The 23,051-nt window shown below is 46.0% G+C and overlaps 1 protein-coding gene across 2 annotated transcripts; it reads left to right on the forward strand.

Annotated features, from left to right (window-relative positions):
* The first annotated feature begins 257 nt into the window (after positions 1 to 257).
* DRD2 (dopamine receptor D2) lies at positions 258 to 21,997 on the forward strand. 2 transcript variants are annotated; one of them, XM_048968394.1, is made up of 8 exons: positions 258 to 316; positions 15,609 to 15,915; positions 18,029 to 18,138; positions 18,210 to 18,346; positions 18,499 to 18,689; positions 18,904 to 18,990; positions 19,645 to 19,963; positions 20,487 to 21,997. In XM_048968394.1, exons 2-8 carry the CDS (start codon positions 15,640 to 15,642, stop codon positions 20,678 to 20,680), a joined length of 1,314 nt encoding a protein of 437 aa, XP_048824351.1. In that variant the 5' UTR covers positions 258 to 316; positions 15,609 to 15,639; the 3' UTR covers positions 20,681 to 21,997. The 2 variants fall into 2 exon arrangements, with proteins under 2 accessions (XP_048824351.1, XP_048824352.1); XM_048968395.1 differs by lacking the exon at positions 18,904 to 18,990.
* Positions 21,998 to 23,051: the final 1,054 nt, after the last annotated feature.

The following is a 23,051-nucleotide window of genomic DNA, read 5'->3' on the forward strand; positions in this document are numbered from 1 at the left end:
ACAGAGCATTTCTGCAGGAGGCTTTGCTCCCAGATCTCTTCTTCCCGGGAAGCTAAAGCGCTCCCCGAGCTCCTGAAGTTCCAGCAGTTCCTGGCTTGGCTTGGGGTTAATCACAGCAAGGTTCATCTGCACGAGACCCAGCTTGTTTTTGCTCCTCTGCATGCGCATGGACAGGAAAAGTGCCCCTGAATACTGAAAAGTCTGTTCGGAAATCCAGGAGAGCTCAGGAAAAGCCGTGGTGGAGAGTTGTGGTGTTTTGGATATATTTGGCACAAAGTACTGCCGCCTCTGCTCGAGAGATTCATATGGCTTGAAGGTAAGAGACAAATCTCGATGCTTTTCTGCAAGAAATACAAATGTTGTGAATATCCCAGTAATGGAAGAGAGAGACGAGTAGATGGTGTATTCACCACTGCCTAGCAGTGTAAATAAAGACAATGGAAAGATAAAATATTTGTCGTTCTACTGTCAGATCTCTCTTGAAATAGAGCAGGTGAAAGCAAGAGGTGAAACACAGGCTATCTTGATTTTTTTTTCTTCTAAAACACTTACTGCAAACCAATAAGTAATTGTTTTTAAATACTAAAGATACACGCAGAGAGACTAAGAAACTAGGCTTGGATTTAGAAGTTTAATGCTCAACGTTGCTTTCAAATACACAGAATGGAAATAAGGTGTCAGGGAAAACTGTGGGAGAAGGATGTGTAAATAGAGTATAATGTAGGTATATTCCACTTTCCCAAAGAATGAGATTGTTCAGTCAAATTGCTTTAGGTAAAACACTGTTTTTTCTCTCATTACACTGATTTTTAATTTATTATTATTATTATTTTTTACGTAAAGCAATGCAAAGCAATGCAAAGCTCACATACCTTGCAACTCACTTCTCAGTACCAGCTGTGATGCTGAGCTATCGTTCCCAGTGAAGGACACCAGATTGGTTTCTATCACCCTTCCCAGAACAAGCCCTGTAAGGCAAGCTTTCAGAAATCCTGCAAGGTTTATAAGAACCTTTGTGACATGAAGGAAGTTTGAATTATTCCTGTTTCTTCTTCAGTATTTCCCCATTGTCCTTCAGCTGTAAGTTTCATCTGGCTTTTTGAAACCAGAAGAAACCAAGGAGTTAGGGCAGGGAAGCAGACGAGAGGGTTGTGTTGGGTCCAGTTCAGCAATGAGGTATTTTTGTTCAAAGCTGTTGACTGTAGGTGGTTTCTACACAGATCACACATCCTCACATTAATTGTCAAGTCCCTCTCAGCCTGACTTACCCACATGCAAAGCATGAAGCCGTAGAGTTAACAGCATGTGGAGCATGAATCACTGTTCAACAAGTAGAATTTAAAGTCAAAAAGATGGGGAAAAAGCATCGTTGTTTTATAAGTATAGATTGCACACACATTTCACTGCAAAATAGCATGGGTTATATTTCTTACATGTACAGTGTCCCATTCAGTTGTTCTTTTAACCACAGAACGGTCTCAGGAATTCATAAATATATCATAGACCCACAGAATCCTGTGGTTGTGTTTTTGAAATTATGTAAAAGTCACTTGCTTGCAGCAATCTAGGAAAAGTCTATTGGCAATACTGCTAACTCCATCAAAGCTGTGTGGAGAACCCTACCAAAGAAGTGGAAATAGCACCATCTGTAATTTTTGTGTACTTTTTCTCCATTTGTTGTTTTCACTCACCAGAAATTCTGCTACTTCAGAATCTATTCCTTATGTCTCATTCTTTAGAGCAGAGTTGTAAAAGCACTTTCTACTGATCTGTGTACCGTGTGGTTCTCTTCTGCTTACATAGGCAGGGAATGTATGCCAGGCAAATCTGATGGAGAGAGAAAGAAAGAGAAAGGCAGACTTCAGATCTTCTGCATATCTGAAATAATAACACTGGGAGCAATAACTGTGCATTGGCAGGATTACATAGATGTGAGTTTGGATCCTGCTTTTTGCCTTAATGTTTCTAGAGGTGGTAACTACAGAGCTACAATTATCTGATATAAATTAAGTGCTTTGCCCATCTGAAGTTGTCACAGCATCATAAAACAAGATTGTAAGTTTCAGGCTTCAGAGAGAGGCATGTGAACTTCTGGAAGCCAGGTGAGGCTGGGCTGATGGTAACTTGTAGCAAATGGGGTCTGTATCAAGAAGAAGCAAAGAACCTCCTTTTTCCTTTTTCCTTTTTCCTTTTTCCTTTTTCCTTTTTCCTTTTTCCTTTTTCCTTTTCCTTTTCCTTTTCCTTTTCCTTTTCCTTTTCCTTTTCCTTTTCCTTTTCCTTTTCCTTTTCCTTTTCCTTTTCCTTTTCCTTCTCCTTCTCCTTCCCCTTCCCCTTCCCCTTCCCCTTCCCCTTCCCCTTCCCCTTCCCCTTCCCCTTCCCCTTTCCCTTTCCCTTTCCATTTCCCTTCCCCTTTCCCTTTCCCTTTCCCTTTCCCTTTCCCTTTCCCTTTCCCTTTCCCTTTCCCTTTCCCTTTTCCTTCAGCGCATCGGTGAAAGGCTCGGTGGTGATGTCAGTTAGGTCAGAGGTCACATGTGGTCCTGCATTCCCACCCCACAGCTGTCCCCTGACACAGCCCCATATCACCACTCACCCGCTGCGCTGTGGGGTTACGCCGCGTGGATGCGCGGAGCAGCGGCGCTGTGGATGCACGCGCAGCTCTCACGAAGGAATCACAGCTTGGCATCCATTCTCTCTGCATGCACTGCACGCATGCAAGGAAGCAAGCACAAAGATTGCACTTCAACCCTTCCCAGCTTTGCTGAAGTGTGAGGCACCTGCCTGGGAGAAATACTCAGCGCTTCCCTTAATGGCACTTCACGGTGGTGTCAGTGTATTCCTCCCTGTATGCTCTTGGGGTTGCACACTCAGGCTGTTGCTGGCCTTCGCAAAAACTCCAGGCACTGGTCAACGGACAGCACAAACTTGCTGTTAAATACAACTGGAAGAGAACAGCAGCATTTTGTAATCAGGTTGAAAGTGCTGAGCAATGGCACTGACAGCGAGGACCCAGTGACACCACTGAGCAGAAAGGCCTAGCACATACTGTATCACAGAACCACAGAATCGCCAAGGTTGGAAAAGATCTGCAAGACCATCCAGTCCAGCCATAAATTATTGGTATGATTCCCTGTGCATCCTTCTTCTAAAATTCCACCTTAACATTAAAACACACAAAAAAACACTCCTGCCCCCCCCCCCCACCCTGTGCTTGCCTAAACTTTGGAATTCAAATTTGCCTTTTAAGAGCTCATAGTGCTGATATTTTGATGCGTCTTGAAAGGACACAGCAAAACCTTTAGGGAGGAGTAATTACCCTGGATACTCCTGTGTTCGTTGCTGGATTGAAAAAATAGTTGTGAGAGAATTTTAACATTCTGGATGGATCACTTCAGTCCTGTGGGGCAGCTGAATCCACTCTATGTAACAACCAAACTGCCCCATGGCTGTAAGAACCCCGAGGGCTGATACGAACTGCCTTACCTGTGGGCATACAGTGAGCTGTATGGAATTACCTACCTGTGAAAGTGCAGGGAGTATTTGGATAGGAAAAGAAATCAAGCTTCACCCAGAAGAAAGTAGGGTTTCATATTACTTGGAAACATTTGGACATTGCTACTTCCACTGTGCGCAGAAGTGGTGGAATGAAGGTCCAGGTCCTACGATGTTTTTACAAAGCATTTACTTGCTTGACTTTAACCCCCTCTGGCCAGGCTTGCCCTTTTTCTCACACACTTCTTTATGTAAGTCACCATGTTTTAGACAAACGCCACGTATGAATTCTGTAATACAAGCAACTTTGAAAAGAATACTTATCTTCAAGTGCACAAGTGTCTGCAGCTCTTCAGATATGAATAAGAAGGATTTGGCCCGTGAACCTCACAATCATCTCATAGCAACTCTTTTGCAATTTCACCCAGTGTGCAGAAATTTCCTCTGAACTCTCAGGGAATCTGGAAAGGAGCTTTCTGACACGGACAGCCGATGTTTCAAGGCTGAGAGATGTAGGATGGGAAGGACGTCCACACAACCATGTAATTTAACTGTAAAGCTTCTTGGCACAGGATATCTGGGTGCTAAATGTTCCTAAACACTGCTAACCTAGATGTAAGGGGAGACCACTGCTAATCTGGGTTAGGCAGTTTCAAGTACAAGAGAAACAAATTCTCCCAGGGGCAATAAATGTACAGGAAGAAAACTTAGTGAATGCCTGAGATACAAACTCCTGTTTGATGAGCGGCAGCTTGCAGAAATATCACACACACTGCCCCATTCTCATGCTCCTGCCCAGGCAGTAAGTTTCAGCTTCTGCTGGAGGAGCGGCGATGGACTAAAGGAAAACTGTCCAACTCCTCCAGGTTATTCTTATCAGGCTACAGGAAAAAAATACAGTGGGCAACATCTTAAACCATAATAAGGTTTGGAACTCAGGGGTAAAAGGTTTGCCAAGATTTGTTTGGGATCAAACGTTGCGGCATTTTACGGAGAAAAACATGCAGTAGGTGGATTTGCCTTGGCTAACTGTTCAGGAGCACGCAACTGAGACCGATTAATTTGCAGCAGAGTGTTGCTAACTAGATTCTTTGGGAAGGGGGAGGCAATTGTTTAAGTCCTGTCAGATGCATCATTCCTTGTGCTGTTACAAAACCAACCTATATTCAATCTAAAACGGTTGCTAATAAGTATTAACTCCCCTTCCAATTGTTCCGCTTCAATCATGTTTTCTCTTGCTGTCCTTCATCTGGATATTTTTAGCATCATAATTTTTTAAAAGATGTGACTCTGTGTTCAACTGCTTCTTTGCTGTACATCCCTCCCAATTATCTTGGTGGGTATTTTTCTCTCAGCCCCCTGGAACGGGTTTATTTCTGGTTTACTCTTCCCTGTTGGTTTCCATGTGGTTATGTGGGAGGCTGCACAATCTTTATCAAAGCAGAGAGCCATGATTAGTCCATTCAGAAAATGTAAATGCAGCCTTATGTGTTCTGTAGCACTGGAGAAAGAGGGATAGACTGGAAGGAGCAATAAAAGCAGTCAATAATAGAATGCAGTGGCGAGCCCTGTCAGAAGGCCTGGATGCTCAGAGTGACGTCCACACTTCACATTTCTAATGGAGCTGAATAAACACACCAAACCTGTGTATGCTGTCTGGGAAAGGCTAATCAGAGTGCAATCCAGCCCTGCTGAACTAAGGGAAATCCACGGTGGCTGTGCAGCCTCGCTCTTAACATTCAGTGTGACTTTTTCTTCCTTTCCGTGCGTGTTCCATTATTTATCCCAAATTTCAGAATCTGTAGCCTCAGCTGTTTCTATCTGAGAGCTGAAAACACACTTATTAGTTGATAAATGCATGTATCTGATTTTACTCACTTTTCAGGTTGCCAACCACTAGCGCTGTGGATGCATCAGCAAAATCAACACTATTGAGAACGCGCTGCGCAATCTGCAGCTCTGTAGAGAAATGAACCCTTCACCAGCATCTCAGGTTTCTGAATCACATTCTCCTGAGCACTAGAATTGAGGAAAGACATCAGAACAGTTAAATGCATTACCCAGTACATTACACCTTGCAAATTACTTGTCTGATCTGAGCGCTGGCCCCAAGCACTATTTAGATTTCTCATGCGGTTTGGAGTTTTAACAAATTAAGATTCTGCTTGGCACAAGCACTCTCCTGACCTCCTGCAACCTCCTTATCTGCATATTTCAAGCTTTCATGTATTTCTGAACACAGTCTGGAGAAGTGTGATTATCTGCGGGACTGCAGGATCCTGAGGTTGGAGTTCTAACCTTGTTCTGTTTTCTCTGGTGACCAGTCCAGACAAGCCAGTCCAAGCAGAGCCTTGTCTACATGCTTGGAAATCCTGCGTCTCTCAACAGCAGAGAACAGGGTGCTCCAACCAGCTCACCGTCCTCTAGCACCTACACAGAGATGGAGGAGTCCCAATTTAGTTCTCCATGCTTGATAAGCCACAGTTATAAATGTCTTATTAATTAAAAAATCATTAATAACACATATATTTTAAAAAAGCCATCAATATGACTGAACAGTAAGAACGGCCCAGTACGTGAACGTTTATAATCTCTGTGAGGTTATGGATGCTGTAAAAATGTCTTTGTGGTTGTACAGGAATACGTCAGCAACTGTGATTGAGTGAATGCGTGAGCTCCTTATTTTCACTTTCTTAGTGGCAATCTGATGCTAATAATCAGAGATTTTAATTATCTGACTAACAGGAGAATCAAAAACCCAACATCCAAATCTGTGTGCTAGCCAGGATTTCTGCATGTCTTTACAGTTAGTCTTTGTATAACATCTGTGTCACATTGTCTTGATCTGTAAGTCAGGATTCCAGACCTCCTCCAGTGTAAATAAGCTGTAAAAAAGGACGGGGATAGAGTCTTCAGAGGGATCTGTTGTGATAGAACAAGTGGAAATGGTTTCAAACTGAAAAGTGGGATTTAGATTGGAGCTGAGGAAGGTTTGGCAGTGAGGGCGGTGAGGCGCTGGCACAGGTTGCCCGGAGAGGCGGTGGTGCCCCGTCCCTGCAGACAGCCAAGGTCAGGCTGGACGGGGCTGTGAGCACTGCTGAGCTGTGGGTGTCCCTGTGCGCTGCAGGGAGCGGCACCAGGCGGCCTTCAGCTCCCTTCCAACCCAAACCATGCTGTGATTCTACAAAAACATTGCCGTTATTATTTTACAGCTGCACATGAAGGTACAGCCAACCTTTGGGCTTCTGTTGGTGGTTCCACTCTAGAAAACAGAAAAGATGAGCAGAGCAGTCTGCTCTTCGCAGTCAAACAGCAGTAAAGAAGGCTTTGGGATTTCCCAGGACAGCTCTGGGGTAACTGCTGCCCCCAGTCACGACGTTGGTTCTGCAGAGCATTAAGAGCTTGGACTTGCCAAAAACTTAATGGCCGAAGCTATTTCCATGGGCAGTTGAACTGAATCATAGTTCTGCAGAAAGCAGCTGCTTTTCCCACAGATTTTTGCTCTGGCTTTTTTCCTCATTACAAACTCAATAATCCCTCTTTGCTATCAGAGCTTCTTTAGCTGCAAAGTTCTGGGTTCAGTGCTTCTGGCAGAGGTGAGTGCTTCTGGCAGAGGAATTTTGCCATTCCTGTTCCACATCACCAGTAAAGCCAAAATATTCTCTGAATATCCCTTCTAGAATAGAAGCATATGTATTTCTTCTGAAAGGTGCTTCACTAATAAACAGAGAGCTCCACGCGATAACAATGTGCAATTATTCGTTCTGTAGGAGGATGTTTGCCTACATATGATGTCTATTGCTTTGCAATTTCCTTTCCAACTGTTATTTTTATTTATCTGGAGGTTTGTTTTTTTTTCCCCCCCTAGTGTGGAAGAAGAATCAATTAGGAAATTGCAGCAGTGACAGAAAACGATGAGAAGAAGTAATGATAATAAAGTTAAGATCCCTCGGGTCCTTGCATTGCAGTTTGGTTAACTGCTGAATTACTGATTCAGAAGGGCTCAGTTCACAGAGCCTCCATATGAGACGGTTTATAGGAGAAAGGAATAAGAAAACGAAAAGGACACTCAGAGGAAACAGTGAAGTAAAGCAATGACTGAATAGGAGGCAGCTCAGCTTCGGGTTGTTTCTCTCAGCACTCTGCCCTAATAGCATCACACTGAAGACATTCCCAGTGCGTCCGGTGTGAGAGCACATTGATCACTAAGAACACATCTCATTTCTGAGTGATGAAGTCAAATCACAAGGACTTTCCTGTCCAACCCACCCCATGTCTGAGTTGGGAACAAAACTGCAGGTCTGGTGCTTGTACTTTGCAAAACACCTCGAGGAGGGCACAGATGGCACCAGCACTGAGAGGCAGTGGAGGTGGGCCAGCATATATAGGCCAGGGATATCACACTCACACATCCCTGAGTCTTTCCTCTCTTCTTGTTTCTGTTTGCTGGAACAGTATTTAATGCTGAGAGGGACCTCAGTGTTATTTCAGTACTGTTACACATCAGTTTGCAGAGAAAAATAAGACACAGATATGGTGGAAAACAGCAAATAAAACCTCTTTTGAATCTCATTGCAAGTTATTTCTTCAAAACGGGGTGAGAGGACTGAGCTCTGATGGGAGGGTGAACGAAACTTTGCAGGATGAGTGTGTTAGAGAGCACGCTCCTTTTTGCAGTGTTACAGTGCATTTGTTTTAGGAAGGTGAGTGCCTGGCAGAGGCTTTCCTTGCACTTCTCTGCTTGTTTCACCTCCAGCAGATAGGGAACATTTGTTCAGGCCATGCACGCTTTGCTTTTGGTCACCTCTGCCCCCTTATTTATATTGCTGATGAATAAAACCGTCACTGGAGGTAGGCTTTGGCCCGACTTTAACTTCCATAATTACTTGTACCAAGCACTCCATAATTAAAAACATTAGTGACTCCCTGCAGCGTTTCATTGGAAAGAGTACCTGCTCCTCCCGAATAGGATGGAAATATTCATGACTATCCAGAGCCCCATTAATGACTTTCTGGGTTAAATGGATATGCAAACGATATGGAATTTGTAACTAAACAGGTCCAGATCACCAGGCTCGTGCACCGGCAGAACATCTGTGCTGGAAAACAAGCGTGCCCTGCACCATGGGGGCAAAGCCGCTGCTTTCCCACGGCTCATGCCATCCACCTGGGCTCTGAGAGAGTTTCTCTTTTTCCCATCCATTGGCAGGACAGAGGCAGTGTCCCCTCACCACCTCTGCAGTGCTCGGCAGCGGGGCTGAGAGCACGGGGACAGCAGTGAGGGGCTGGGTGAGTCAGGTGGGGCAGCGTGGCTGCCTCATGGTGCTGTCTGATCGCGTGTGACACCCCTTGTCACACTGCATCTCCCATCAGCTGAGACACGAAGGAGAGATGCCCAGCTCCTTCTGCACTGCTTCCCTGCTGTGTGAGCAGGGGAAGTTGTCCTCAGGTGCCCTGGGGGGGAGAGGGGTGACAGCACAGTGTCACTGCAGTGCTGTCATGGGGGCATGGCTGCAAATTCCCTCTGCAGTGTGAAGGGCAGCAGGGGGAGGTCCGACCAGGGGTTGCAGTGCTGGTGGCTCTCTGCAGGCTGATCTACTGTAAAGGTTTTGGTTTGGTTGGTGGGTTGGTTTTGTTTGTTTGTTCAGAAAAATCATCCTGCTGGCACTCTCAAACAGGTTTGGTCTTCATGTTGCACATCTTTGGTCTCCATGTTGCACATCTTTCTTATGCATCTCTTTGAGACCCAAATGCACATGGTATTTCTGCTACAGAATCAAGGAACGGCCAGGGTTGGAAGGGACCTCAAGGATCATGAATCTCCAACCTGCTACCCCAGCCAAGGGCCAAATCCATCTGTAATAAAGTCAGAATCTCCAGTGGGAAGAAGGCCATGCCTAGCAGCAGTAGAACTTCTAGGAACTCACACCTCTGTGTCACAAGTAACAGCTAAAAGGATCTGCTGTGTAGTGAATCTGTGCCCATGGGCCAAATTACTGAGTTAGGAGGGGGACACAAGAATGCCGCAACAGTACAACTGGATGTATATTGCTGGTATAAGAGGTACAGAAGTGCTGTGCTTATCTGGAAAGCTGGGTGGGGACATTTAGACAAACACTTGCCACGATGCAGAGCAGGAACAACATGGTCTCCCTGAGTCCTTTCCAGCACTGTGGCCATGACTGCTTTGCAGAGCTCAGTTCCTCGATGCTGAGGGCCCACGCCATGGCAGGAGATGGAAAGGATACGTCCTGGACCACATATGTGTCCTTGCACTTCCAGTTGACTTGCAAAGCTGACAAAGGTTGGTGCTGGAAGTCAGGATTTAGGCAGAACAGTGGAGCCGATTTGGGTCAGGGATTAAATGATTAAAGATCATTAGGATTTGAAATTTGAGCAACGCTGGCTGATCTGTACAGGGGAATACATGGAGCCTCCCCACCTCCATGGGCTGCAGCCGCCTCTGGTCCCCACCCACCATGAAGCACAGAGCATCCACTAAAAGGGACTTTGTGGAAAACATAAGTCATGCACAGCTCAGGGCAAACCCCACCAAACCTGGGATGTAGAGAGGGAAGTGAGAAAGGGAAGAGGAAAAAGGGCTGCTTTGCTTTCCTTTGGAATTTGCTTCTTTTGGCAAACATTTTTGCAAACAAGCTTAGCGATAGGAGTGGCAGTGAAAAGAGCAGCTGCTAAATGAATGTTAGATGGCATAAGTGGAAGACAAATATTTGATATCCTCAATGTGAATTATTATTATTTACTTTTAATAAAGTATGGCTGAGGGCCTCGGTGCTGAGTTGTCCTTGTGCTAGGTGCTGCATCCATGCTGAGAGCCTGACTGGAGGGAAACACTGTATATTCAACTGAGGAACTAGCACAATCGATTTCTGCAATCAAATTAAGTTATACTCTTCAAATACCAAGCGTCAAAACGTAGGGGGAACATTCATCAGACCAAACCAAACCACATTTTAAATCTTTCTGCAGTTGCCACCTTTTAACCAGTGCTAAGAAGTAAATCTCATGGAACGGCTCAGGTTGGAGGGGAGCTCAAAGCCCACCCAGTGCCACCCCCGGCCATGGGCAGGGCTGCCTCCCACCAGCTCAGGCTGCCCAGGGCCCCATCCCACCTGGCCTGGAGTGCCTGCAGGGATGGGGCACCCACAGCTCTCTGGGCAGCCTGTATAAATATTTTGCTCAAATTTCAACCACTTCTGTAGATAACTGCTGGGGATGGGAGGGAAGGGATTCAACTTCTTCATTTCCCGAGAAATAATACAATTAGCTCTACCAGTGATTAAAAGGTTATTTGCAGACATTGGTGGATGATCTCAAATACAGAACAAAATCTGAAAGATGGATTAGCAGCATCATAAGGCTGGGGAGCTATTAGATTAGTCAGAGGCTCTACTCAGAGAGATCTAGCATTAGTTTACATATTAACAAATTAGGGAAAATGGTCTTTTGTACAAAACAGGATGTTAGGTCTACTGCAATGCAATAGTTAATTAGAAGGAATGTTTTTTTAGTCAGAAGACCTGCCTCTGACAGCAGCCATCGTCATGTGAGAACACAGGAATGAAGTCACATATGATGTTCACCCTACCAATGCAGCATTCACCATGGCCATTACAGATTACACTAGAACCTGAAGTGCAGAACATGGTTATTTCCACAATTGGCTTTAATGTGTGCCCAACAGAAGGGTTGTTGATTTTAAGAAAGGAATTCTTCATCCTTAAACACTGAAAATAAGAAAGAAAGGGACAGACACTTTAGTGGGGTCTGTGTGGTAGGAGAAGGGGAAATGGCTTGAGACTACAAGAGGGGAGATTGAGGTGGAGCTGAGGAAGAAGGTTTGGCAGTGAGGGCGGTGAGGCACTGGCACAGGTTGCCCAGAGAGGCGGTGGTGCCCCGTCCCTGCAGACAGCCAAGGTCAGGCTGGACGGGGCTGTGAGCACTGCTGAGCTGTGGGTGTCCCTGTGCGCTGCAGGGAGCGGCACCAGGCGGCCTTCAGCTCCCTTCCACCCAAACCATTCTGTGATTCCATGTTCTGGCTGGGAGTCCAAGACTGAGAGCACACACAGTCAAAAATAATGTGAAAAACAGTCCTTATCTGCCCATCCTTTCCACCAGGCTGAGCACTGTTCAAGTGGGCTGTGTTTGGAGCAGCTCCAGCTTGCAAAATTCTTAATCTGCCAAATGCTGAACATGGTACAGCCTGCCCTGTACCCACGTCTTCTCCAGGAGTGATAGGAACCAATGGCTCTGCACCAGCAGCCTGCCAGGCAGGAGCCATAGCACCCTTTTCATTACATGGGTAAAGGCAATGAGGATGGTTTCTAGAAGGAGATTATTGCTGGAGGAAGCTATTCATACATCCTACCATTTGGAAGGAAAACCACTGATCTACAGCATAAAGAGCCCTCCTGTCTTTCCTGCTGGGCACCTGCTAAGCCTCCGCTGAGCAGGACTGGCAGCTCCAAGGGATGCTGGGTTGGCTGGAACCAATGCTGTGAGCTTGGAAACCTGACTGGGGTGGGAATAGTGCTGGGGGTTCCTCATCACTGAGGGAGAGGAGCTGGGGCTGCTGTGATTCTCCTTCCTGAGTTGCTGTTGGGTCAGTGGCTCAGACATGGGGTAGTGCAGAGCTCTGAGTGGTGCTGAGAAGCAAAACACTGTGCATAGAAAATGTCATGTTTTGAATAACACAGTACTTGAACACCCCTAAAAACCCCCACTGTAAAGGGTTCCCTTAGAGAAAGAGCGTGGAGGAAGCTTCTCCTCAGGCTCTTACAAGGAGTTGATGGGGAAAACTGTTACATCGGATAGACATGAAGGTTGTGCAATGTTGAAGTTAAAATTCAGTTCCAAAAAACCCAAATCTTTATCTCTCATATCTACATCTGGAGGTGCACAAGTAGCTAAACCTGCTGCCTGCATAATCTTATTGCTGGAGAGAGAGAACCACTAAGAAAGGCAATGAGAGGATATCCAGAGAAGGGCAACAAAGCTGCTGAGGAGTCTGGAGCACAATGGGGTGCGATGGGGAGCAGCTGAGGGAGCTGGGATTGTTCAGTGTGGAGAAGAGGAGCTGAGGAGAAACCTCACTGCTCTCTGCAGCTCCCTGACTGGGGGTTGTGGTGAGTTAGGAGTTGGCCTCTGCTTCCAGGGAACAGCAATAGAATGAGAGGAAATGGCCTCAAATTGTACCAGATTGGATATTAGGAAAAATTTCGTCTCCACAAGAGTGGTCAGGCAGTGGCACAGCTGCCCAGGGAGGTGGTGGAGTCACCATCCCTGCAGGTGTTTAAGAACCGTGGAGACATGGCACTGAAGGACACAGTCAGTGGGCAGCATTGGTGGTAGGTGGATGGTTGGACTGGGTGATCTTACAGATCTTTTCCAACTCAGTAATTCTAAGATGAGTAATTCAAGGGATTTTTCATCAGCATGAGCAGCAGCAGCAGCAGCAGCAGCAGGTTCTATGGTTCTCAGCCAGGTCCAAATTCACAATGTTTTCCTAATTCCTGACCTTGCCTCCTCCTCAGTGCCTGTGGATGCCATGCCCTGCAGATCCCTGTTCCCTGCCTACTGCTCCTCGCTCTCTGGGCCAGCAATTCACCACACACAGCAGCTCAGGGCTAATATGCAAGGAACAACACAATTGCTCCAGGAGCTGCTTCCCCTCACACAGAGCTCCTGGACAGGGAAACATAGCACCTCCTCCTCCTCTTCCTCCACCTCCCTCCTCCAGCACAACACCATCGCCCTTAATTGCGGTGCCTGCAGTGCATTCTCGGTGGAGCACAGAAAACAGCATCAGGAGACATCTGCAGGACAGAGGCTGTCAGTTTGACAGCTTTCCTGTGGCCCATCGATTCCACATCTTCTGAAGAAAATGACAATATTCAGGAAGGCACTGTAGTGTACAAACATCACTTAGACATTGATTTCTGGGAAATAGAAATGCCTTTGGAGCAAATCTGTCTCTGAACACCTTTCCCACGCAGCCTCGGGCCAGATTGGAGCTGCAAAGTGTGGGGAGGAACCAGGGCTGGCATCGGGCACAGGGCTGTGACCTTGCTGCTCCATCCTGCCCTTGACCGCTCGGTAAATCCGCAGCTGGATTAGCTGAGGCACGCTAACAATCCGTGTGGGCTCCCAGCTGGAATTAAGGTGGCTTTGCCGCAGTTAATTCAGGATGGAATTTGTTCTGTCTCAGGGCTCTGCCCACACCTGCGTCCCACAGCCCTGCATGAGCAGCCCTGATTCTGTGCTGCCCTGGCAGCGGTGTGCAGAGCTCCAACCCCATTCCCACAAGGCTGCAGGTGCCAGTCCTCCCTCTCCCTTACATTTATGATCCCATCCCCCAGCCTCCACCCATGCAGCTATTTGGATAAAAGCACTGAAGACCCCTCCTTTCAGGGCGGTTTTCTGAGTGTTGCTCTGTCCTCTGCTGAGAAACCATCGGCAGTGAAGGGCCATGAAGCACCGTCCTGTTCTGGGCAGCACCAAGAGGCATTTCCCAGTTGGTCAGGGACACTGATCCTCCCTTCCTGCTTGTGAACTAACACCGGACCTTCCTGACTTTCTCCTAAAATGAAAATACAGGAGAAGGATGGCGGTGCAGTTGGGTTTGCAACCAAAAGTCAGTTTTATGCTTTCCCCCTTTTTTCCACCAGACTAAAAGCTGAAACAGACCAAAGCCATTACACTGAGTTACAAGAAGCACAAGGTCAGCTTATTACTCTGCTCCGGAAAATAACCTTGGTGTTCATCAATACGATGTGACTGCGCCTTGCACAAAATGCTCTTGGAAACAGCTGTGCAAGATGTGCTGAACACAACAGCACTGCAGCTCTAACGTGGGCCATCGCTGTGCCTCTCAGACAGGAACGTGATCGGGTGTGGGAAGGGCAGTGGGAGAAGGGAACTGGGCTGACCTCGAGCTGTTCTGTTTCCCAAACCAGAGCCCAGCCTTTACCAAACCTCCTGGTGACCAAACACCCTTTCATGCCCATTCTTTTTCTTGATCCTGGAATGAATCTGAGCCATGGCTTTGTAATTTTGTGCAGTTATCGAGTTGGAAATGAACCGCAGTCAGAGCTCGGGAGCTGGAACAGCCAAGGAGCTGCACATACCAAATCATTCAACTCCTTTTATACTTTCCAGATACTTTTCTATGTTCCTGCTTTATTTTTTTTTCCCCATCCTGCATTATATGCATGTTTCTGCCTTCTGTAGATAGCTTTGCATTATCAAAGGGCAACAGGAGAAAAGAAGAAATTGTCGCTGCATTTAGCATTGATTTTTCCCCCTTCACTCTGAGTCACATAAGCTAACATTTAATTAATTTCTGACACTTTGACAGTTTTTAAGAAGACATTTGTAGAGCTATCAAGTGCTGCTGATAGCACTGTCAGACAGACACTTTTTGAATTATCAGCCATTAAGGACCCATATGCAACAAATTTCCAGGGTTTATTATACAAATTGTTCTCTGAATGAAAAAAGCGCACAAAAGCTCAGTGAAACATAAAGAAACCATTGTTCCCAAGTGAATTTGATATTTGCAAATGTTTTGCTATTTTGATCACTTACGTGGTTTTATAAATCTGATTTGCTTTGTCTTTTAGTGAGAAAATTAAATGGCCTTTTTTAGGGTCTGTTGAGAATGTGGCCGGATTTTCAAATCACAGTGGTCTTTATGGAGGTGAAGCTTGGCAAATATGAAACGGGTGATCTCAGGAAGTGCTGAGAAGTGAAACAAGGTCTGTTTCAAACCTGAAATCCCAAACAAGCAGCCAAAAACTTCAGCTGCTTTTAAACTTTTTGACTGCAACCTCTGACATGTCCCCTTTATGTAATAACTGCAACTGATAGCCCAGACTGCAGAAATCTGGGGGAATTAACCCAAAATGGAAATGAACTTCCCAAATCCCTGCCCAGGTACCTGACCTTCAGCTTAAGCTGTGCTCTGGATGTCCGTAGCACTCCCATTCAGCAGCTATCTGCACATGGGAATTCAGAAGCAAGGCCGCGTCCGCATGGTAATTTTGGTTTTATTTTACATGACAACATTTGACTGTTTTTCCAACACCTTCTTTGTGCAGGGTGGAGCCGGGACCTGGCAAGTTCACCTTCATGGATCCTCTAAACCTCTCCTGGTACAACACCGGGGACAGGAATTGGAGCAAGCCACTCAACGAGTCCAGTGCAGACCAGAAGCCTCAGTATAACTACTATGCCGTGCTGCTCACCCTCCTCATCTTCGTCATTGTGTTTGGCAACGTGCTGGTCTGCATGGCTGTGTCCAGGGAGAAAGCCCTGCAGACCACCACCAATTACCTGATCGTCAGCCTGGCGGTGGCGGATCTCCTGGTGGCAACTCTGGTCATGCCCTGGGTGGTCTATCTGGAGGTAGGTGGCCCAGCTTTGCCTCTCAGCACTGAACGGTTCTGGTATAGGAGTACCAAGGGGAAAGGTTTGGCAGTTTGGACATCAGCTATTTCCAGACCTCCTGAACTTCCCCAGAAGTGTTATGAGGGAGAATTTCTTCTCAGAAAGAGTGGTCAGACATTGGAGCAGGCTGCCAGGGAAATGGTGGAGTCACCATCACTGGAAGTGTTTGAGGAAAGGGTAGTTGTACTATGGAGGGACATGGTCAGTGGGCAGTATTGGTGGCAGGTTGGACCAGATGATACTAGAGGTCTTTTCCAACCTTAATAATTCTATGGTTCTATGTTTTAAATTTCGTAATAGTTGAGTTATTCAATAGACAGACATGATAGAATATGACAGGTTTACTTGAAAATACGCTACTGTTCAGAAGGCTGAATTACCACCCAACTGCTTTGAAAATCTGGCCTATAAATCCAGGGATCAAGAATGAAAGATCTCAAGTTTGTTTTCAGGACTGCACCAACAAACTGTTCCCAAGCACAAGAATGAGCCCGAAACACCATCATGGGTGTCACACTAAAACTGCACCGAGCAGTAATCAGAAACCTATTCCTGAAGGACTAGAGTAGTAAGAAGAGCAAGCAGTTGTAGAAGTAGGTTGTAAATCCAGAGCTTTTATGTCACAATATATAAGAGAAGCAGACTCACAAGTGAGCTACTTGTCACATTACTGCTGTTAGCATGTCGCTTCAGTACAAAAGAGCTCTATGCTTCTGCAGCACAGAGCCATACTTGAGTGGCACATTGTTTTAAGAGAGCCAAATACTCCCAAAATACCGTTTACCCAGCAGCACAGGACTATTGCAACAGTAAACAGCACAAAAGAATGAAAAGCATCTCTGGAGAAAAGAGTGGAAAAGAGAAGCTTCCCCCTGTCCTTGGCTGGGATGGCTGCATTCCTCAAGCAGCCAAGAGCTGGGATGCTGGCGACCGACAGAGAAAGCGTAAGACTGGAACTACACTGAATTTGCAATTCATTTTCAGGCATTTCATTAGGAGAGGAAATGATAAAACAGAGGCAAGCAGTGGAAGAAGCCATAATCAATCAGCTCGTTAAGTATTAATGCAAAGCAAAACAAATCCGCTGATGTGACACGGGCTGTCGAGAAGCCACAATACTAATTATCACTCCAGTTAATTATTGTTTGTGTGGCACTTTAAAAATGTAAAGCATTGTGCGTGTGCTGAAGCATATTAACATGACCACAGGCTGGATGTGACTGTAGCTAATGCCTCTGGGATGAGTTACACTCATCTATTGTATTTCTGTCTGACAACAGCGCTCGTGCTGCGAGGAGCCCTGGCTCTCTTTGGGCCAGCCATGGGGATAGCAGTGTTTTCCATGCACTCAAACCCATGGGTTCAGGAACGTGACTTTGCAAAGCCTTATCTCTGGCTGGGAACCTTTGCCTTCGGGCAAACTCTAGTCGAAGTTACTGATGTGACTTTGTCTCTTAAGAGATTTTTTAATCACTGAGTATTCATCTGTCACTCAAGCTTCAATGCAGTCATTCTTTCTTTTTCATGCTCCCTATGGTTATGTATATCAGAGCAGAAATAACTGAAGAATAGTTATCTTATTCATTCTATTTTCAAATGCAGTAGGACTCTATTTTTATTAGAGGGAAATATACATTTTCCATCACATGCCAAATACAGCAGTCCTAATAATTGCTATTAAACTTAATTTTCAAAGTTCAGTTTCAACAGCATAATACAGGAGAAAACGTCTACTGGTAGCTAGAAGCGTTATCTCTCAGTCTCTGTCTTTATCACAACAAGTAACGTGTCAAAGGATTTTCACTCTGAATTAAATTCATTTTGTTCACAAAAATTAATGCACATTAAATTTCTTCCCCGGCTTGATAAACAAAGACACAAAAGGAAGGATCCTTCTTCCCTGTTACTGATCTTTGCCAGGTGTAATTAAATTTAAAGCATAAGAGCTTTAAGGAAGAGCTGTGAGTACAACTAGTGTTGCTTGGGATATGCAGTCTCTGCCTGTCCTGCCAGACCCCTCCATAGCACTCCTAGCAGGGGATCTCCTGCACTGACTGCGTTCTCTCTGCAGGTGGTTGGGGAGTGGAGGTTCAGTCGGATCCATTGTGATATCTTTGTCACCCTCGATGTCATGATGTGCACCGCCAGCATCCTCAACCTCTGTGCCATCAGCATTGACAGGTGAGGGCTCTGCAGTGACAAACCCAGGGCAGCTCTTGCAGGGTAATGCAGGTCTGTGCCTCCCGCTGCAGGTACACGGCCGTAGCGATGCCAATGCTGTACAACACCCGCTACAGCTCCAAGCGCCGGGTCACCGTCATGATTGCCGTGGTCTGGGTGCTCTCATTTGCCATCTCCAGCCCAATCCTGTTTGGCCTCAACAAGGCAGGTGAGTTGTGCCACCTGCAGCTGGCTTTTTGCATCTACCAGTTTCTGTGGGGTAGAGTGCTCCTTCCATTCTGGGTGCTTTCAGATAGAGGAGGGGATGTTGGTGCAGGTCCGACAGCAGGGACAGCGAGCCCGAAACCTTCTGTCTTCCAGATGAGAAGGAGTGCATCATTGCCAATCCTGCCTTCGTCGTGTATTCCTCTGTTGTCTCCTTCTACGTCCCCTTCATCGTCACCCTGCTGGTGTACGTGCAGATCTACATGGTGCTCCGCAGGCGCAGGAAGCGCGTCACCACCAAGCGCAGCAGCCACGGCCTGGACTCGGACACACATGCGCCGCTGAAGGTAAACTCTGTGGCTTCCTTCCTTCACTAAAACCATGAGGGACTCTTGGCTCCATTGCTGCCTCTCCAGAGTAGTCTCCATCCTAGCACTCTAGTCACATTGATTAATATCTGCTTCATGCCCTGTGCTTGTGTTTCCACGTGCCTCCCCCACCAGCAACCCTTCCTAATTACTATCTGCTTGTGTAACCTATGAGCCGGTGCTTGCCCCTTAGGACAAATGCACTCATCCAGAAGACGTGAAGCTCTGCACAGTTATTGTGAAGTCCAATGGGAGTTTCCAAGTTAATAAGCGCAAAGTGGTGAGTGTTAAAGAGAAGTGGTAGTTTTTCAGAGCACTCAGCTTTCCTCTTTTCTCCCTTCTCAGGGCTCAAAATGAATTTATGCAGTGTGGGAGAAAAATAAGCTAAGAACAAAGGTTACCATTCAATCTCAAAATTTAAATATTCTTCCTGTTCCTTAGAGTGAAGCAGGGGGTTTAACACCACAGAGCTCAAAAAGCCAGACTAAGCTCACCTAAAGATCAGCTATAAAAGCCATGACATTTTAACAATTTTTGTCTCTTTGATTTTCTTCTCCTCTCTATTATTTACTTTAAGTCTTGGACTGCCTTGGCTGTGTTGGGTTTTCTTGTAGATTTTGTTTTTATTTACACCGTTAAAACTGAAATCAAATATATGAGGAGGGGAGACAGTATCTCTCCCATCTCTTAACCTCCTTGTGCAATGAAAGAGCAAGAGTCATTTCCTGCAGTTCTGTCAAACTCAAATGTATTCTCACATGTAAACAACTTTTAGACCTTTCTCCAAGGCTCTCCCAAAAAGCAGGGAGGGAGAAGAGGTGTTGATTGTTCTTCAGCGTCATCCAGCTTCACTCACAACGAATGTAAGAAACATTCATTGCTCCTCCCTGTATATTTACCTGCCTTATGGTGTGGGCATTTGCTTCTCATCCAGGAGGCGGAAAGTCACATAGAGATGGAAATGGAGATGGTGTCCAGTACCAGTCCCCCTGAGAGAACCATTGCCAAGCCAGCAGCACCAAGCAACCACCAGCTGGTTGTGCCCATCGCCTCAAGCCGGTGCACCTTGGACAGCCCTGGGAAAGTAGAGAAGAACGGACATGCCAAAGAAAATCTACACACAGCCAAGGTCTTTGAGATCCAGTCCATGCCTAATGGCAAGACGAGGAGCACTCTTCTCAAGGCTATGAACAGGAGGAAACTCTCACAGCAGAAGGAGAAGAAAGCCACCCAGATGCTAGCCATTGTACTTGGTGAGAGCGCACATTGGCTTCACCCCGTGTTCCTCAAGACAGGCAACAGCTAGTCAGGGTTAAGGCACCCAGTCTGAGTGCTCAACACAGACTGTTTTCCCAGGTCCCTAAAGGAACAGTTCCACTCAGTACATCAGAAATGTGTTCGTGTAAACAGGCAGGAGGCTTCAAGTAGGAAGGCTGCATCCCTCCAGCCAGGAATGTGGCATGAGGCTGTACAGAAGGCTCAGGAAGCTGTCCAGCTGTTCAGTGATTGCAGTGCCAAAAGACAGGGGCAAGAAAGATCATGTGCTTTCTAATACAGCTTATAGCACAAGAGGCAGCATAGTTCAGTAAGAAACCGGTGCCTCTGAAGGCCAGAGGTTTTGATGCAGCCTATTTACAGCAGCAAAGAATTTCTTTACCACTTGGTTACTCAGGATATAGTCAGAGACATAGCAACAAACAGAAGGTTTACTGTTCTCCTTCTCAGAAATTTTCCAGTTTTCAGCAATCAAGATCTGTCTCTTTCCTTTCCCCCCAGGTGTTTTCATCATCTGCTGGCTCCCATTCTTCATCACTCACATCTTGAACATGCACTGCGATTGCAACATCCCCCCAGCAATGTACAGCGCCTTTACGTGGCTTGGATATGTCAACAGTGCTGTCAATCCAATTATTTACACCACCTTCAATATTGAATTTCGCAAGGCTTTCATGAAGATCCTCCACTGTTAAAAGTAAAAACATTAACCACAATTTTAAGAATGAGAAAAAGAAACCAATGCCATTCACGCGCACAAACAGGCAGCCATGGAGAGGTCTTGAGCTCTTGCGCTGGGCATGAGGAGCGCAGTGCCGTGGAGCGCCGTGCCCACACGCCTCTTGGCAGGGACATCATGACCTTCATGCTGAGGCTCTCCCACTCCTCGGGGTGACCTTTGGGCTCCAGGACATCCATCCCAGAGGCACGTCTAAGAGTTACCCTCACACTGTGTTTGAAGTGGAAGCAAAAATCGAGACACACTCGCTTGATTCTTGCCTGTGGCCATCTAACCTTGAGTGCATTAAACACAGACACTCGCAGAGCCGCGTGCAGGCAGTGATGAGTCACTGCTGTTGGCTCGTGCATGGAGTCACTGATACGATTCTCACCAAAGACAAGAGCATCTTTTCCGCTTTGCAATAGGAGCCAACAGAGCTTGCAGAAACTCCGTACAATATCTTTGCCTTCACCTCCAGCTGACTTACCCAGCATCAAACTGCTGCAGCCCTGAGGGAAAACACACCTACAAATTTAAGAGGTCCCCAGGTGGGTTAAGAAGGCTCTGCCACCTACAGATCCAACCCCTGCAACAAGCAATGGGCAGAAGGAGAAGGGGGAGCATAAGTCTCATGCAAGACCGCTACATCAATGTAAATACGAATAAATAGGATGAACTGAACAGAAGCCCAAGCCAAAAAATAAAAGGAGAGAGAAGTTAAAGAAGTGACACTTTGTACTGCACAGTATGCACTCGCATCAAACAAGACACCAACCATCACTGATTGTCAGCCAGCCCAGCAGCAATTTCTACCCACCAGCATTTCATCTCCAGACTTTCTCAAGAAGTAAAAGCCAGGTGAGGAGCAATAGCATGATGAATGTAGAGACATGATGACTGTGCCAGGAGAGGCTGTGCATCTGGGGCCACATCTGTTTCAGATGTGAACTTGGACAGGACAAGTTAGGTCCAGTTCTTCCCACCTAACTTTAAGGCACCATAAAGCCAAGGATCACCTCAGATATGGTTTACCTATGTTTCTCAACAGGGAGTGTGTAACGCCGTGCCTACTTCAAATTAATAGCAAATGAGATCGAGACTGTGATTTTGGAAAAAAAGCCAGAATAAAAGCCCAAGAATGTCCCTAGCTAAACCTGCTCTGTGTCCAGGTGGGACTCTGGATGGGTCCGGATGTTTCCAGCATCCCTTACCCTCTGCTATGTTTCATAGTTTAAAACAAATGGAAATCCATAACAGCGTAATGTCACCACGATGACTCTGGCATTGCCAAATCCACTCTGTGCTTATCGTACTCAGTTCACAATATATTTTGTAATATCTCTGTAAATAAAATACAGTAAGATGAATAAAATGACATGGAAATAGGTCTGGCTAGAAACTGATGTAGGCTCTGGAGAGCTTCATGATGACAATAGCCATATGCAGAGGCAGGCTCCCTCGTTCCAATCACCCTCTCTTTCCTGAAGATGTTAAAGCAATCCAGAGAGCAATATAATCCCCTTTTTCTCTATGCAGTTTGTGGAATATCCACTCATTTTCTGCTTTAGATCAGACAGAGACCACTGCCAAGCAGCACTTTTTTCATTATCTCTTTTTCCTATATAGTTAACAAAGTGTTGTCCCAAGGGATGGGCTGCACGGGCTGTATGTGTTCCAGCTGTACATCAAGGAGAGACTGTGTCAGGTGGCTGTAACACTTGCTCTCAGTCGTCTTCTGAAACCAAGGCAGGAGTCCCACCTTGATCCGAAGCTTTCCCATCTAATCCTCTGTTCCTGGAAGAAGCTGATAACCAGTGTTATTAGTATTTTGCCCATGGGCTTTTATAACATTTGAACATGGCTCTTCGAGGTCTGGTCACAGCTATAAATTTAAATTACAGATGCCTGAATGTGTAACTCAAGAGGTCTCAGGCACAGGAGCCAGAGAAGTTTCCACCAGGTATGTGCACGCATTGATGGGAGTCAATTCAGACTGGTCTTAATTGAAAGATTCAAAGAATCACTGGATGAGGAAAGAAACATTGATAACCCAATGCTTATTTTTCTATCACATTTACAAAAGCAGAAATGTGCCATTTGGCTCTGTGAATTCCCAGGTGAGGAGCTGAATCAAAATGGAAAACAATATGCATGTACACAAAAAAACCCCCCAAAACAATTAAAGCATTTGGAAGTCACCATAGGTGATATTTGCTCTTTACTAACGCCTGGTGTGGGCCCTGAAAATTACCCAGATGTGGGTAAAATGTCAACCTTGTGCCATAACTTTACCTTCTGCTCAGTGTTAACTCAGGATGGGACAAAACCACCGTCTGTACTTGCTT

This window comes from Lagopus muta, chromosome 22, assembly GCF_023343835.1.
Source record: "Lagopus muta isolate bLagMut1 chromosome 22, bLagMut1 primary, whole genome shotgun sequence".
NCBI classification, from domain to species: Eukaryota; Metazoa; Chordata; class Aves; order Galliformes; family Phasianidae; genus Lagopus; species Lagopus muta.